Consider the following 16519-nt stretch of genomic DNA (forward strand, 5'->3'; position numbering starts at 1 on the left):
TCACTTCCCATGCATTTTCCCAACACTCACAGGTATAAAAAAATACCACTTCTGGTTCCCAATGCCACATGCTGACTTGCCGGCTGCCCTGACATGTATTCCGACCCAAACATACTACAAAATGCTTCTTCCCCAAAAAAAGTGTTAAGAGAAAAATTTTGCGCAATTTTTAACGTGCAGCGGCAACTGCACCTTGACAACCAGGAGTGGTGTGCAGGCGTGGTAGCCAAAAAAGAAGAGCTTACTTGCCACCATCAATACCCCTCTCAACTGCACTTTTGCACCTACAAAGCGGTAGGGTGCCTGACCATAATCTAATACTTGCTTGCTCGCTGTAACGGTATTCACTTTAAAACTGGAGGAGGTAAATGTTGCAAGAAATTTGCTACGACCTTCACTGGTTGCATTATTTTTCACACAAACCGGACCAAGCTCTGCTTGCGTAAAACACTCTTCCCCGAAATGAGAGTGTACAAAAATTCAGGTGGGTAGGAAACCAAAAACTGGGCTGTGTCTGCCTGTGTCGGCATGCGCTTCAGAAATGCGACACATGCCCTATCCCTAAGGGCACAAGTTGCATCCCTCCTCCAAGGTTAAGACACATCTGACATCTGGCCGTTAATTTGCTTTCGGCACATGGCCGAGAAGAAATGGGCACTCGCAAGGGGTGCACTTCACATCGATCCCCATTTTTCACCCTTTTCGTTAACGCATCAATTTACGAAGTGCTTCAACATTTGTCTCCCGTCTGGTCCTTTGCAATGAAGCACAAGAAATGGATTTCAATGGGCGTAATGTGGGGCGACCGCTCTGAAGAGAATAGGCCCCAGAGCAGCCCCTTGAGGCACGCCAGAAACAGGCCGGGGGGGTGAGGACAGAGGGAGGGGGGAGCTCCTCACGTTGTCGACGAGGCTCCGGTCGAAGCTGAAGTTGAAGAGCTCCTCCTTGGAGGTGGGTATGCGGTCGATGAGGCTCTTGATGTGCTTGCGCTTCTCCTCCGTGTTCATGTGCTGCTGCCGCGCCTCGTCGTCCTCCAGGGGCACCAGCCGCCGCTTCTTGCCCCGGGCCTCCTCCTCCTCCTCCTGCTCCGGGCCGCCAAACGCCTCCGACGCGGCCGCTGACAGCTTCTTGCGCTTGCCCCCAGACGACGAGGGGCTCTTGCGGCCCGCCGCCCCCTGGCTGCCAGGGCTGCCCCCACCTGCAATAGGCACACAACCACCACGGTCACTCTCTCCGTCGACAGAACAGCATTCGCAGCTAGGGAAAACCATAGGCAACACGAGACAGGGCGACTTCCAAAAGGACAAAGAATGCACCAGGCAAGCTTCGATAGGTTGTTTTCACACCTGCAGCTGAAAACGATGACTACAATTAATATATTCTGCGGTGGCATACTGACAAAATGTGTTCCAAGTCGCACAAATATGCAACAAGGAGAAAGAAAGGAAGAGAAAAACTGCTAGTTAATTTTCAAGCACAGAAGGAGGTGCTTGTTCGCTACCGTTGAAAAACTTGTTCTGACAAATGCACAATACCGTATCACCGTATTTACTCGATTGTAACGAGAGCTTTCTTAAATTTTTGCAATCTGAAGACGACCCTTGCGTTACAATCGAAAACCGAAATTCGAAATCATGCAATGATGTACTCAATTCTCATCAACAGCTACAGTTTTAAACATTTTACAATCTATTCTATGTTGGCAACATGTGCCACGGCCATTTGGATACACTACAAGCCAAGACCAGCTCTCTTCATTTCCTTGTTTTTTTTTTTTTTTTTTTTTTCCCCTTCAGTGGCAGCGTTGTGGGTGTGTGCCGCGTTTTAACTTTTTTTTTCTGCGTCATATGTAGGCTTGTGCGAATAGTGATATTTTAGTTCGAAGCGAATTCGAAGCGAATAGTCCTAGGGTCGAATACTTTCGAAGCGAATTCGAATAGCTGTCAGTTGTCACTGAGCTTCCTGTCACTGAGACATTCCGGTAAAAAAGTTTTAAAGTAAAATCTCGATGATGCGAATCTCGCGGGACCGCGAAAAATATTCGTATCATCCTAAATTCGTATGACCTAACGCAGACCAAAAAAATTGAGCAGTGAAAAAGTTTTCGTTTATTTCTTTTCCGTGACGGTTTTCTGCTTTTTTTTTACCTCGATGTCGCCGAGCGGTAATTTCTGGACTTTCGTCTCCTCACTGGCGGTGCCCAAGCTCACTACAGGAGCGTTTTTGCACGCGATTCGTGCGCGTCGGTGTTGCGCGCGCAATTTTCACGCCAGCCTCGGCGATTCCGCGCCCGTGGTCGCCTGTGCCTCGGTCAGAAAATGACGCGCGTGGTGACTATTTGCGCCAATGGGAAGGCGTGCGCCCGGTGCGCCTCAGGGCGGCAGTTTTGAAGCGCTCAAGACAGGTGGCTACATGAAGGCTACATGCATGGCCGGCTGGCTCCACCGGCATTCCACCGGAGATGTTTAGGCTTAGCACCCCGGCAGATATTTCATGGGCGCTTTCACTAGCGGCGCGGATGATTTCGTATAGAACCGTTTTCGTCCACATTATTAGCTTATTCTCCGCACGAGAAACTTCGTGTGTGCTTTGAACGGCATTTTAAGTAGCGGGTAGAAGCCGTGGCTCGAGCGCCCCGGACCACTTCGCGACCGAAGCTGCCGCCTGGTTGCGGCGGCCGGCCGCGCCCCGCGCAGCGTGCGGGTGGTTTTGCGGCAGCGTCAGCGCGCCTGTGGAGCCCGCGGCGCATTTTCGCGAGCAGAAAACAACAGACCGGCTGTTCCTGGAGAAAGTGCCCGTGCGTCGGACTCTCGCTCGTTCGGCAGTCGGGCGCCTCGCCGGCTCGTTCGTATCATCCGCCGGGCCGCGCAGGCCCGTTCGTGAGAGCCGAATTTTTTTTTTCCATTGCAAATGTTTGCAATGGGAACAATTTCATTGTTTGAAACATGAAACAGGAGCATCGACTACCCTACCGAACATGCGCGTGTAAGAAGGCTACGACACAGAACAGGGAGGATTTTGCTACGACAACTCTGAATGTGGCTTAGCTTGTCTTGGCTCTGCATGTAGTCAAGATATTGGACTGATGTCAATGGCACTGCGCCTTGCCTAACGAAACCGAAACTTGAAGGAAGTTTTGATATTCGTTAACATCGAATACTTCGAAATATCAGAAATTTTAAATTCGAATCGAAGCGAATTCGAATACTGTAATATTCGTTCGAATATTCGAAGCGCCCGAATATTCGCACAAGCCTAGTCATATGTCTTTGCCTCAAGTGTTTTGACTCCTCTTTGGCTGACCTTGCGATGCAAAGTGTTGCACCCAGTACAATGCCCATTACAAGAGACGCCCTATTTTTAATGGCTGAAGAAATCGACAATTCAGCTGCTGTTCAAACACTCGACCATGATGGGGGCTGCAGAGGGAGCACCTTTTCACGCGCAAATCTGGCCGAAAAGGTTTCCATGGGTCTTGCCACGTCGAATGTGAGAAGCGACTGATTTCATCACCGAACAATGCAACCAACTGCCTCATGGCAGTCAGTGTTGAGCTGATACAGCTGAAAACAAGTTATTTCGCAGGACAGATGGGCATCCCTAGAATGAAGTTCAAAGCGTCACAGTGACTGAAAAATAAATGTACTTTTCTGTGCTTCCGCTGGCCTTGCGCGAGTTTTTTGGCTGTTCTTCTTGCTCTTTTTTTTTTTGACACGACAAAAAGTTACCACGTACATCACCACTTACCACTTGCATTTTTTTCTTTCTGGATGCAATTATGAGCCACCCTTGTGTTAGAATTGCGGTCACGTTACTAACGAGCAAACACGGTATTTGTGGCAAGGCAAAAACTTTGCACCACTCTTTCTGGTTCCATTGCTACATTGTATAACCCAGAATCCCTCGGGGCCAGCTGGCCACAGTGAAGCAGTAGCGACAGATCTCAAACCTCAGCTCACAGTGCACTCACCTCCGCCCAGCTTGATTCCGCTGAAGCCCATGGCCTTGCCCTCCTCCTGGGGCGTCACCAGCACGTCCGAGAAGCCGGAGAGGCTGTTCTGGCCGCTGCCGTCCTCTTCGGCCGTGGGGCCCATGGTGGAGGCGAACTGCGCCGGGGGTGGCGACCGTGCCGAGGAGGCCGACGGGGAGCGGGCGTTTCGCGAGGTGGCGTTCTCCGCGCGGGGCGCGGGCGGCGATCGCGGCTCGGCCTTGGGCGACAGGGCCCGGCTGTGCTGCGAAGACCGCCGCGCAGGGGGAGGGGTCGAGGCGGCCTCTCTGCGGGAGGAAGCGGCCTCCGGCTCGGGCTCGGGCCGCGCCACGGCCGTCAGGTGCGGGGGCTTGAGCAGGCGGGCCTCCTCCTCGTGGTGGATGCGCTTGGCCTCGGCCTCGGGGTCCGGGTGGCCCTCCTCGGTAAGCTTGCGCCTCAGGTCCTCCAGCTCCTCCCGCTCGCGCTGCCGGTCCCGGTTGTCCAGCTCCACCTCCTTCTCGCGGTCCTTCATGCGCCGCTGCAGCGCCCCGCCCCTGGCAAGAGAGACACACGCCCACACAGTTGGCACCAGAGCTCTTCCTCGAGGGACCGTGGATGAAAACATCGCAAGAGCCAAGACAGTCAACAGCCCAAGCACACCTGTCTGACACTTTGCATGCAAGCACAGAGAACAAGCTGTAGTACAACACTCAAACTAGTGCACCATCTGTCCAACCGCGTTCCGCAGCACTTGTTCCTGGAGCACGTGCCAAGGGATTGATTGGGGACCTCAAAGTACATCTACCTTCTCTGTAAACTACAATATACTTCAAGGCATGACAGCACAACTGCCCCCCTAAACTCTGACAAATCCCCCCGCATGAGATGACTACATAGCCTGTGTTCACTGAATACTCACTGACCACCTCCCGCTCAGGCTATTCTGCACACTTATAAAGTGCACACTTGTAACGTAGGAGGTCATACAATGTTTATTCAAATGTACTGCAAGTGTTCTTTTTTTTTCTTCTAATTTTCACTAACTGAAGTCACCGCTCTCATTACCATCAAATAGGAAAATTTTTGCCTTAAAAGTGTAATGATGCACCATTCTTGTCGACAGCTACAGTTTTGCCCATTTTACAATCTATGTTGGCAACATATGCCACAGCTATTCGGACCCACTACAAGCCAAGACCGGCTCTGTTTTCTTTATTCTTTTTTTTTTTCCCCTGCGGTGGTAGTGACAGTGACAACGGGCGCAGCCCTTTGCCTTTGTTCTTCCGTCGTACTATGTGGAGGCCTCGGTGGTTTTCATTGCTTTCAAGTATTTCAACTCCTCTTCAGCTCCCCTTGCAATGATGTGTTGCACTCAGTAAGATGCCTGTTTCAAAATGGTTGAAGAAATCGACAATTCAGCTGCTGCCCACAGAGCTGATGTATCGACCATCCACAAATCGTGGTTCAAGAGGGAGCACTTCTTCCCATGCGAACCCGGCCAATAAGGTTTCCGTGGGCCTCGCTATGGCGGCCATGTTGAATTAGAGAAGAATGTTGCCAATTTCGTCATGGAACAGCACAACCACCGCATGGCAGTCAGTGCTGAACTGATACACCTCAAAACAAGCGATCTCACTCGACAAATGGGCATTTCGCAAAAGAAGTTCAAAGTGCTACAGGTGGGCATCTAGTCACAGTGTTCGAAAAATATATGCGCTTTTCCATGCTTCTGCTGGCCTCGTGCAAGTACTTTGGCAGTTCCTTTTTTACACTACAAAAGGTTACCCCTCCCGTTACTTGCACGGTTTTAGTTTTCTTTCTGGATGCAATAAGAAGTCACCCCCCGCGTTACAATTGCGTAAATGCAGTAAATATTTCTGACTGAATCAAAATGAAGATATATAGGCCTGACTCCAGAGAAAATGGGGGAAAAAAAAAAACCATCAAACCTTTTTGTAACCAAAAGAAGCTACAACAGGTGAGGAAGAGACGAAAAAGGGAGGAGACAAGAAAGGGATGCAAAACGTAAAGATTCACTGCCCTACAGCACAGCCTTGCACCAGACACTGCTGGGAAGAGTGGCTTTGAGGCTGGAGACTTCCCACCACATAGAGGAGATAGCAAAAAGTAGAAAAAGAGGGCTTCTATAAAAATGCAAGAGGTGACAGGGAGGCCTGGTGCTTGCGGAGCAGCATATGAAAACAGAGTCGCTGTTCCCACCAAAAAGCAAGCCCACGCCTACTAGGCAGCAACCACGATATTGCCGTAGTAGAGGGCTCCGGATTAATTTTGACCGAAATCTCGTACACACGGGCGTTTTCACTTTTCGCCTAGCAACCACAACTTTGTTGCCACGGACAGTAGCTTATCCATATGCAGGAACACGAATAGACAAGCTTTAAGGAAGGGAGTGCTTTAGATGAAGGCATCCTTCCAAGCATGGCTGCCTCGAGTCTTGGTGCACATTTTTAAATGAAGAAGGCGAAACATATCGGTACATCAGGGATGCAGCCACACTGATGTTTTTAGAAAGGTTAGCAGGGTACAACAGTGGGGAAATTTCAAATTCACTGGCTGAAATCGCAGATGCCCAGCGCCCCACACTCACTTGTAATACTTGACATCGTCCCTCTCATCCTCGTAGTCCTCCAGAAACTCCTTCAGCCGACGTGCTTCTTTGGCCTGCATGGCCCACACGACAGAGGCACCAGTGTAAGCACAAGTGGACATCATTTATGCGCAGAAGTCACCGAATTCACCAAGCTTCACAATCGTGCAAGTGAACTCTCGCTGAATAGCAGTTGCACGCAGTAACGTCACCTCAATTACATGCTGGAAGCCAAAGGGAAATGTACATTTTACTAATGGCATTTTTGGTGCATTCTAACTACAATATGACCAATATACAGTGGAACCCCTATAATACGACTTTCAAGGGACTGCGTGAAAGTGTCGCATGATTGGGGACGGGTAAATGCCCTAGTAGGCGGTTTTACGCCACAGGTTGGCTAAGAACCCATTTAAAATACTATTGCATAAGGGTTTGCTAAAGAGCCAGTTGGTACATTGTACTACGAAGAAAAACAGTGCAAAGTCCCGTCTTTTACGCAGTTTTTCTTCGCATTAAATTACCGTATTCAGCACCTTCTTACATAATTTGCAAACCACTGACTAAAACCACAATTTTCTAACAAGAAGAAACGGCTAGAAACATTGGTAGAAAAGTCCCCCCTCTAGTCATATCGTGGGCATTGGCCACTGTTTTTTCTCTCACCACAAGCGAAGGAATCGATCTATGCTCCCACTCAGCGTACGTTCCAGTACGCACATCAGCCAGCCCAGCTGCCCCATCATCTCACCTCCTCGGCCTGCTTCTCTTCCTCCTTGAGGCGCTCCTTCTCGTACTCCTTGGCCTTGCGGCGCTCCCTCGTCTCCCAATTCCGTAATCTCTGCACGGGGGTGGGGTGGGGGGAACAACAGGGTTCTGAACCCATTGCACATCCAGCACACTGTGCACTGAACACAAACAATGGCCACCCCTGCCCACAGAAAGATGGGGCAGGCCAACTGCCCCCAGGTGCGCCTCCTTTTGCAGAGCCCAGCAGGCTCCCATGAGTAGGGGCCAGCCTCTGCCCTCATCACCGACTCCTACAAATAAAGTGAAGGCTCTGTACTGCTGCAGCATGGCCTTTGCTTTAAATGAGGTGTTTCTCTTTCTACGACGTCATATTGTTATTCAGTCTAAGGCTCAGAAGGAGAGAGGAATCCTTTGAGACTGCTTTTGCCAAGTACGGCAGTGACTGGAGCCAATGATGCCAGAAACATCACGAAGGTTCTCCCAATGACTCCAAGCAGTGTTGGGTTCCACACTTTTCCATTCAACAGAAGTGTGCAGTCACATGCGTGCAAAAACTGAGAACCTTGACCCTGGTCACGGCACGCGCCTAGCCGCTTTTAAATGGCTAAGTCCCAGTTCACGAAAGGCCAAACGAAAAGCCAGTGCCCCAAAGAGATATAGTACAAAAAATGGGCTTGTCTGTTGCTGGAAAGCCCAAAATAATGCCGATCAGGGCTCTAGTCAGATGGGACACTGCTTAACCAGAAAGGGTGTATAGCCCATCACCCACGCCTCAAAGCTGCCGCTCTGTGCCTGGCAGACAGGTGGCGCCATCCATTCCCAAGTACAGAGTAATAAAGCAGAGAGAGAGCCTCACCTCCTGGTAGGCAGCTTCCTTCTCGCGCAGCTTCCTCTCCATCTTCTTGCGCTCGTACGCCTCCTCCTCCTCTTCCCTCTCGCGTTCCCAGTCGCGCTCAGAGTCCCTCGGCCTACATGGGAGGGGGCACAACAGAGGAAACGTGTGCTGCGTCTCAGTCCCAACCCAGAACCCACCCGTCCAGAGGCAACAAGTAGCTGCCCCAAGGTGTAAGCAGTTTCTGCCACTGCAGACACACATTTCCCACAAACCACTTGCCACTCAAAATCCATAAGAGTTTCACGGCCTCCTCTCAGCGCCAGGGTCCGTACCACAGCCCCAACTCTTGCAGACCACAAGCGTGGCGACACTGAGCAGTTAGCTGCCCCCCTTCCCCACACTAACAGGGGTCACATACAGTTTCCCTTGCACAAACGTGTACAACACGCACAGGCTTGCATGCAGACAGCCATTTCACCCCCATTTGTTGATCACCCATCCCACATGCCAGGTGATCCCTATCCCAAAAAGAATTGCCCACCATGTCATTTGCATGTAACCTCAATGATACGGTAACACATTTTCCCAGGAGGCACTGTCGAGAGCGGGCACAAACCAAGTAGAGGAGAATCGCGGACACAACACCAAGTTGCATGACCCTGCAAGACCTTTCACCAATTAGGGTGGCATGGCGAAGGCCCGAATCAATTGGGACAACAACTGTAGACTGATTCAAAGAAACAGGCAGTTGCAGGACCACCCAAAGGAATGAATTCCAGCATAGAATGTAGGGGAAGTTGACAGCACTACCTCTCTCAAAAATCCTTCTCCACACACACACACACACACTTGGTGCAAACTTAGCAAGAATGGAAAATTGCACCTAGGTCAACCACTGGGCCTCGAAATACCCATGTGGTGGAAATAGAAAACAAAACTCGCCAGTGACCATCCGACTGCACTCCGGGCCGATTTGAGATGCTGCAGCTGTCCAAACCGACACCCAATGACCTCCTTACTAGCAGCTAGAGCCCTGAGGCTGAAATCAGGTTCTGACGCTGTGGGATCGCAAGTGGCCCTGTTTCCTGGAGGAGCAGTGGCATGCGATACAGTCACCGCGGCAAATGAGCCCACAGTTCGACAACTGCCTGGCAGCGACAAATATGAATTTACTGCTGCACGAACAAAACCATAACTTAGTTTCCTAAAAATGTTAGCAGCAGCATTTAGTCCAGCAAAGGGTCTCTAGCAGTGCACGCAAGGGCAAAGTAATGCTGCTGGGAGTCAAAAACTAGCCTCATCAACAAGAATTTTTGGCTGACCTAACCCTTTACTACAGTGAGTGCAAATCCAATAATGAATGCCATCTGCAAATTCACCACTAGTGTCTTGACGGAAAAATCAAATGCTAATGTGCACTAAAGACAAGTGGCGCAATTGGTCTTTCCTTCTGTTCTTGAATTAATGAGGTCAGATTCCCCTCACAGTTGTCCACAGGCATTTTTAAATGCCTTCTCGATTATACAAACCACACCATCGCCAAGTGGAGAAATGCAGTGCCAATGTCACGCACATTCAAATTCTTGACCCCCACCCCCAATGCATGCGCGTGCGTGCACACACGCACACACACAGAAGACTAGTACCGTTGACATTTACAACCACACACATGCAACAGGCATGCACAGCCAGACCTGAAGAGGAAAAGCTTTCCCCTGCACGTCTTCCCTTGCCCTTGCCTTTTTTTTTTTTTTTCCTTTCCCGTTTCACTTTCCAAAGCCCCTCCGAGTTAAAAAAGACGGCCGAGACCCCGTGCTCACACAGCCCTTTCTTACTTTTGCCCGGTTACATTAGGAGCCGTCTGGGAAACCTGTGGTTTGTCTTCCTGACCCTGGCTATAGAGGGGGGAAAGAAAACAAGCAACAGAGTCGGTTAGGGCCCCTCTAGTCGGCGGCAAGCCACTTCACGTTAGCGACACTTTATTTTTAGGGCATACAAGAAGCCCGACCTCTCCTCAATGCACTCAGAGCCCTGATGATGGAAAGCACCCTCTTCTTCAAGACCTTCAGCTAACGCCTGCATTACCCTCCTTGTTCCAAACACAGTGGCTAGACTGCCGCGAGCACTTAAAAGTGCTGGATACCATCTTTATTATCTCGTGCTGCATGTTCTATCCAATTTTCGCCATAAGTGTCTCCACTTTTCTTTTTTATAAATCACATACACACACAGGTTGCACAAATGTGTCCCGACTGCACTATTTACAAATTCTTCCCTTGAATATCCAGTTCACTTCGAGTGCATGCCCTATTTTTAATATCTGGGAAATGCTGGCCCCGCTGACAAATCACAAACTTTAGAGTATCACAAACCTATACCTTTGGCAGTTGAGGCCTGCCAACTAAGATGGTGCTGTCTGGAGCACAGAACCCCACCATGGGTTAGAATAAATGGCCCTTGGTTCCGCAATGTCACCTGGAATAACTGCAATCCCTGGCCCCCTTTGGTGCTTTTTGCCGCAACAGAAAAATTTGCTTAAAGGTGGCAACATCGTTGGATCCATATGCTCGGCAAAGTGCCTATTAGTTTAGCGCTCCGCCAAGAGGAGGCACAATGGTCGTCTTTTCATGCCAACAGATCGCCTATACAGAACCACACAAGGCACAACACCTTGGAGAGCACATTTACTGCCTGCAGTGGTTAACGGGGCATGCGGAAGTCACCATGCCTGGGCACATGCCACACAGAGGAAGCAACAGCTGGAGGCATGATAAGGGAAGGAAGACAGCAGATGCACCTACAGCAAAGCTTAACAGCCTGCGAGGTATCTAACCAGACAAGCATAGGAGAGGAGGGCAAGAAATCTCACCTGAGCGCTTCCCGGAGCTCCCGTTCTCGCTCCCGCTCTCTCTCTCGCACCCAGTCCCGCTCGGGTGACTCCGAGCGGGCCTTAGAGGGCGCCCTCTCTGACCGCGATGGCGGCGGCTGCGACGACGACACCGACTGCGACTCACTAGACGGCTTCGACTCTCGCGTTGACTCGTGCTCCCGATCCCGGCTGGACTTGTCGTCCGCCGCCCGGGCCTCCTCCTTGGCAGAAGAGTCACGCGACGAGCGCTCCTTGTCGCGGTTGCGCGAGGAGCGCTCCACACTGCGCTCCCGGTCTCGCCGTTCTTTGCGGTCTCGCCGCCGCTCCCGCTCCCGGTCACGGTCTTCCTCCTGCTGCTTCTGGAAAGCAAGTAGAGGGAGAGCGGCGGGACTTTTCACGCCAGTCCCTTCCACGGGATAGGGGCGCCACGCGGCATTCCAGGGCAGCTAGCACCACTAGGCGGCAGGACAGAGCTCGCCACAGTAGCCGCGCATGCTCTCAGAACATAGAACTGAAATTTCCCCTTGGCTGTGCACCAACTCGTTTGCACCTAATCTAAAGCAAGCCCTTGAATGCCCTAACACCAAAAAAACAATTTCATTGTCCTACTTTAATGCGTTCCTCGTCTGTCAGGATGGTTAGTCTCTAAACAAGCATGCGAGCGAACACAACAGGACTGCAGAATGAACCTTAACACCTGGTGTGTGTAACTTTTTAAGCGCAACTGACTAGCACTCAAAACCCCCTTTAATGACAGCTCAATTTGAGTTTGTTACTGCCCCTGTGACTGCAGTGAGCTAGATCAATATGACATTTGGATCTACTTTTGCCATGCATCGTGCTCATAATGCATTCTCTATTATTATGTCCAAAGTAAAGATTTGCTTCAGTTCAACGGGAGACGGGGAAGTCCGAACTTGCGTCCCCTTTTCCCTAGTTACGTGCTGGACAAAATCATAAATCCCACTTTTGATCCACAAATTACGGATTTTTACTCTAATCGGGAGAATTGTGGCAGTATGACCGTTACAGCCAACGCAGAATCTTGCCTAAAATGTTGGGCCCCACTCTGAGATTAACCCTCAACTACTCAACCAGCCACTGCCCAACAATCAAGCAACAATCTGAATGTTTCATTTCTGGCTTTGGCTGGAGGCAAACTCCACCCACTGCCATGGATCTAGCTCACTGCTGTGGTTGCAATGGCAGGCGGTAAAACACCAGTAGTGTCAACTCGCAGAAAACCACATTCTAAATGTTTCCCGAAACGTGATAGTATACCACATTAAAAATTTTTACAGTAAGGTCCCAACCTGTTCTCCCCCCTGAATACATCTCCGTTTGTACTACCATGCCATTTCAAGCACCCCCCCCCACAATTGCCCAACTAGGCCTGCAAAGCAGATACAAACACTGTAGCATTAGCAGCTCGCTACAAGTGAACTTGTATATGAATCCAGGCCTTACTTGCATTGTAGCACTTCACTGCACAGCTGAGAACTACTAACGGCTCGATTACTGTGCCTCAAAGACATCACTGAGCCCCTGTTCCATGTCTAGAAGCAAAATGCGTGCCCAAGGCACAGCTTACTCACTCCACGGTGGGGCACATTAGGAACAAGATGAGGGGATAGCTTGACAGCTTCCAACATGTTCTCTGTAAACAGGCACCAAGCTACACCCTTTGTCTCCACGAACAAGATCACGGAATAACAGCCCGCACTTCGCTGCGACGCGGCACAACCGCTACCTACAGCAGACGGCAGTGCAGCACCCAAGGACCCCAGCCAGGCACAAGTAGAAGTGAGGCGGCTTGCTTTACCTTTCGTGCACGATGCCAAGAGGCGCACACCACCAAACTCAGTAAGAAGATGAAACGGCAAAAGAAACCGGACTCCCGCCTAAAAACATGTGTTCCACATGAGCATCGGCAGCACACAACACTTCTTGGCTCTCTCTTACGCCCAGCCTGACGGCCAAAAAGGTCCCTTCCACTCTCACACACAAAAAAAACTTCGCAACTAAAAAACAGCACAGTGCAGCAGGCTGCTCAGTGCTAATCAATGAAGGCACATACTCAACATGCGTACAATGAACAGAGTGGCTAGCATGAACTTACAAGTGGGGTCCCTGCTAAGGAAAGAAAACATGACCTGCATTTAAAGAGATGCCATTAAAACCTGGTGATCGCATTCTCCTTAAGACAAAGAAGGGGGAGAGAAAGAGACCCGGTACTTCCGGCAGTCTACTTAGGTCCAGTGGGCAGTGTTCCATTCAAGTAACCGATTGCCGTCCCGCGACGAATGTTTTTCTTAAATCGGCATAGGCGTTAAGGAGTAAAGGCTCATCCTAAAAAGCGGCAACACCATTGGTAACTGTCACAGTTACACAAGGCTTGTCAGTTCATCTTGAAAGCCCTCAATTCACTTTGCCACCTTTGGAGTTCCTGTGCTGCAGTCTGTGCCACTTCATCATGTGCAAGCTCCTCAGATGTCCTGGTTTGTTGACATGGTAGAATTGGGCACCTAGGTAGCAAGTGAAGCCCTTCTGCCACACACGCGATAGCGAACCAGTAGAAGGCAGATCCAGGATTTATGTTGGTATCAACAAGAGCCGATCACCTTTTCGTGTTTACACCAAAAAAACCTCTTATATGCGATTCAGGATGAAACCAACATTCATAGCTATATGGCCTAAGCATAGCTATATGTCGTAAGTAGCATGCAACCAATCCATATCTTGTAAACTGCAAAGTGAGTGGGTGAAAAGGAAATGACAGCCAGGCAACTGACTGATATGACATTATAGCAATGGCAGGGGGTGAAGAAAGAAAACAAACATTTTTTTTTACTACTTTGTATGCTAGATTCAGTATCACAAAGAGACCACACACAAAGTGGACAACACATGCTACATTTATGCTCTGCCAGCTGATGCAGTACATGTAGCTGCATCATTTTTACCACCAACCTCTGTACACCAGACAGTGAGAATAGCTCTTGTTCTTCCTCTGCAATCAAAACCTCGGCAAGTGTAAATTGAATTAAGTTACCTCCGTTGTAGAACGAGCCAAACTTCAGATTCTTACAGCATGCATTTTTTTAAGACTTTCCCAAGGGTTCCTTTTTTTTTTTCACCAACTTAATTCTAAGTCTATCATATTGAAATTTTCTTCAGCAATGATTGCCAAGTCTTAGTTGAAATATGATATGAGGTAAACGCCGGGAACGTAAACAAAAAATTGTCAATGTTTTGCATGCTTTCCCTCGTTAAGATGAACGGGCTTCCTAATGACAATGTTTTCAAGGAGTTGTAGCTTCTGGCCAGCTTATTTACACAGTAGGCATGCGAGACATCTGCAAACTTTAACTGGCCAACTTTTCTATTCCTTGGTGGCCTCCCGGGTTGCCAGATGTGTCACAACAGACAAATCTGGCAACCCAGCCACAAGTGACCGTGCAACACTGTCAGCATGCTTCGGTCAGTTCAACAAGCAACAATGCGCCATCAGCATCGCCTAAAACTTTCGGACAAAATAAGCCAAAGAAGGTCTCTGCATTACTAAATGCCAACCACTGCTGACATGTGTTGCAAGAAAATAGAACACAGCTTTGTTACACAGCAATGAAAGCCACAGTAACTTAATTTCCACTACAACGTGCTACGCAATGCCAACTGAAATATGCCCAGCGGTTATTCTTGTTGTAAGTAACAAACACAAAACTCCCATCAGGTGTAAAACAAAGCTCCCCTTTAGTGCACAAAGCGAAAATAGTTTCGCATAGATATCCATAGGTGGCACGTTAGAGGTGCCCACGGGGAGATTACTTTCAAACAGCATGCAATGCCAGCATACACTGTCAACAATTCATCCCCTAACTAACCTCTGCTACTTCAAAAGGAAATTTTCTTTTGCAAGGTGTCAGTTTGGTAGCACACAGGTACACTGTGAGAATAGCTAAGCAGTGAAGTATCGAGACCACAGAACTACGGTACTGCTCGCTGCTCCAGCGAAGGCCAGACCACTCCACATTCTTGCAACGTCTGCTAAATTATTTCCCGCAGTGAAAGTTATCCGAGTCAAAAGAGGGCTTATGAAATTGCTAAAGACAGTCCCGAAAGCCAATCATTCTGATTCCTGGTTCCACAGTTGTGTACAACACATCCAGTGAATTAGTTTTGTTTTTATTCCACCTGTACTGGTTTCGGTGCCCCAGAACTCCCTTTAACACGGCACACGCACCGCATTCCTCTAGAAAAACCAGACGGAACTTCCCCTAGGCTCTCAAGGCCTCCAGGGCCACGCAAGACCGTGTGCGAGGTCTCCCCCACTTAAAAGCTGCACCGGCAGTTCCCCCCTCCTTGCCCTGCGCAGAGCGGCTGCGGCCACTGGCTCGGACGTGTTGCGCGTGGAGTGTAAAACAAGCGTGTCTTTTCTCACTCACCAAACAACAAAAACACGGCCGAGTAGAGTGGCCCCCCGTGGTCGTCGCGGAATCTTCCTCTTACAGGGAAACACTTACCCATCTCAGCCACGGGCCCGGACTGTCTAAGCAACTGCTGGCTCGTATGGCACACCGCGAGAACGAGCAGAGAAGACAAAGGGGAAGTGGCTCACCTGCTGAGTGGGCGTGGCGGCGGCAGCGGCGGCGGCGGCCGCCGCCATGAATGGCTTGGCCGCCGCGGGTTGCTTGGCCGCCATGAGCTGCTTAGCCAGTGCCGGAAACTTACAGCAGCAAGCAAAAGAAAAAGGCCACATGCAGGAATAGAGAAGGGGCACTTAGCTGTGGCTGCTGGCGACGTCCGGGAGGGTGACTGCTTTCGCATGCACACGTGCAAGCCAGACGCACACACAAACGCACATAAACATACGGTCATACCCAGCAGCAGTACATTACGGTGCTACTTAACGTCGCAGCATTACCGCAGCGTTTCAAGCCCTGCTCTGCCCCCTACAAGTTTCCCATGCAAGCCACGCAGGCTTAAGGTGGGCTTCCACACAGCCCAAAGTGAGAACGGACAAGCCCCGGAGCCGTAAGCTTCACCTCACGGAGTGATTTCATGGCAATTAATCGACAACTGTCTTTCCTCCTTAGGCACCAATTTATTTCATTGCAAATTAAAATAAGGTTTCCCTTTGACTCTAGACATATGTATAGTACACGGTAGGCCGGAAAATCCCACCAGTACAGTGAAAATATTCAACTCAGTACCCAACCAGCCAAGAACAAGGCTACCCTGAATAGACTTCCAACATTTGGATGGGCACCGTGCCAATATACACTAAAGCGCAAGCTGCACTTTTCCCAGTTAATCCACATAAAACAGAAAAGCCCTTCCTTGATAGGTATGAGAAAATGCCAATGAATACATTTCGTAAACCTTCACTGCCATCTGGGCGTGAAACAAATTGGTTGCGTCTGGCTCAGTAATTACCTTAGCTGTGAAAGAAGATACTAGTGGCCAAGATTGATTTACCGGAAGCAGTAC

At 49.8% G+C, this 16519-nt stretch overlaps 1 protein-coding gene across 8 annotated transcripts in view; it reads right to left on the minus strand.

The window, feature by feature from the left end:
* The window catches only part of LOC144149352 (RNA-binding protein 25-like), a 66195-nt gene that overhangs the window by 3186 nt on the left and 46490 nt on the right, over window positions 1-16519 (minus strand). For 4 of the 8 annotated variants that reach the window (XM_077680916.1, XM_077680918.1, XM_077680914.1 and 1 more), the window contains exons 13-19: window positions 15648-15755; window positions 11030-11388; window positions 8182-8293; window positions 7327-7416; window positions 6576-6649; window positions 3971-4521; window positions 900-1198 (exon numbers count right to left, since the gene is read on the minus strand). In XM_077680916.1, coding sequence (XP_077537042.1) covers window positions 900-1198; window positions 3971-4521; window positions 6576-6649; window positions 7327-7416; window positions 8182-8293; window positions 11030-11388; window positions 15648-15755 — 1593 coding nt within the window. The remainder of the gene's footprint in view (window positions 1-899; window positions 1199-3970; window positions 4522-6575; window positions 6650-7326; window positions 7417-8181; window positions 8294-11029; window positions 11389-15647; window positions 15756-16519) is intronic. The other 4 variants (XM_077680922.1, XM_077680921.1, XM_077680920.1 and 1 more) reach the window with 1 other exon arrangement.

This window comes from Haemaphysalis longicornis, unplaced genomic scaffold, assembly GCF_048455015.1.
Source record: "Haemaphysalis longicornis isolate Haplotype H1 unplaced genomic scaffold, Haemaphysalis longicornis Haplotype H1 scaffold_8, whole genome shotgun sequence".
NCBI lineage: Eukaryota > Metazoa > Arthropoda > Arachnida > Ixodida > Ixodidae > Haemaphysalis > Haemaphysalis longicornis.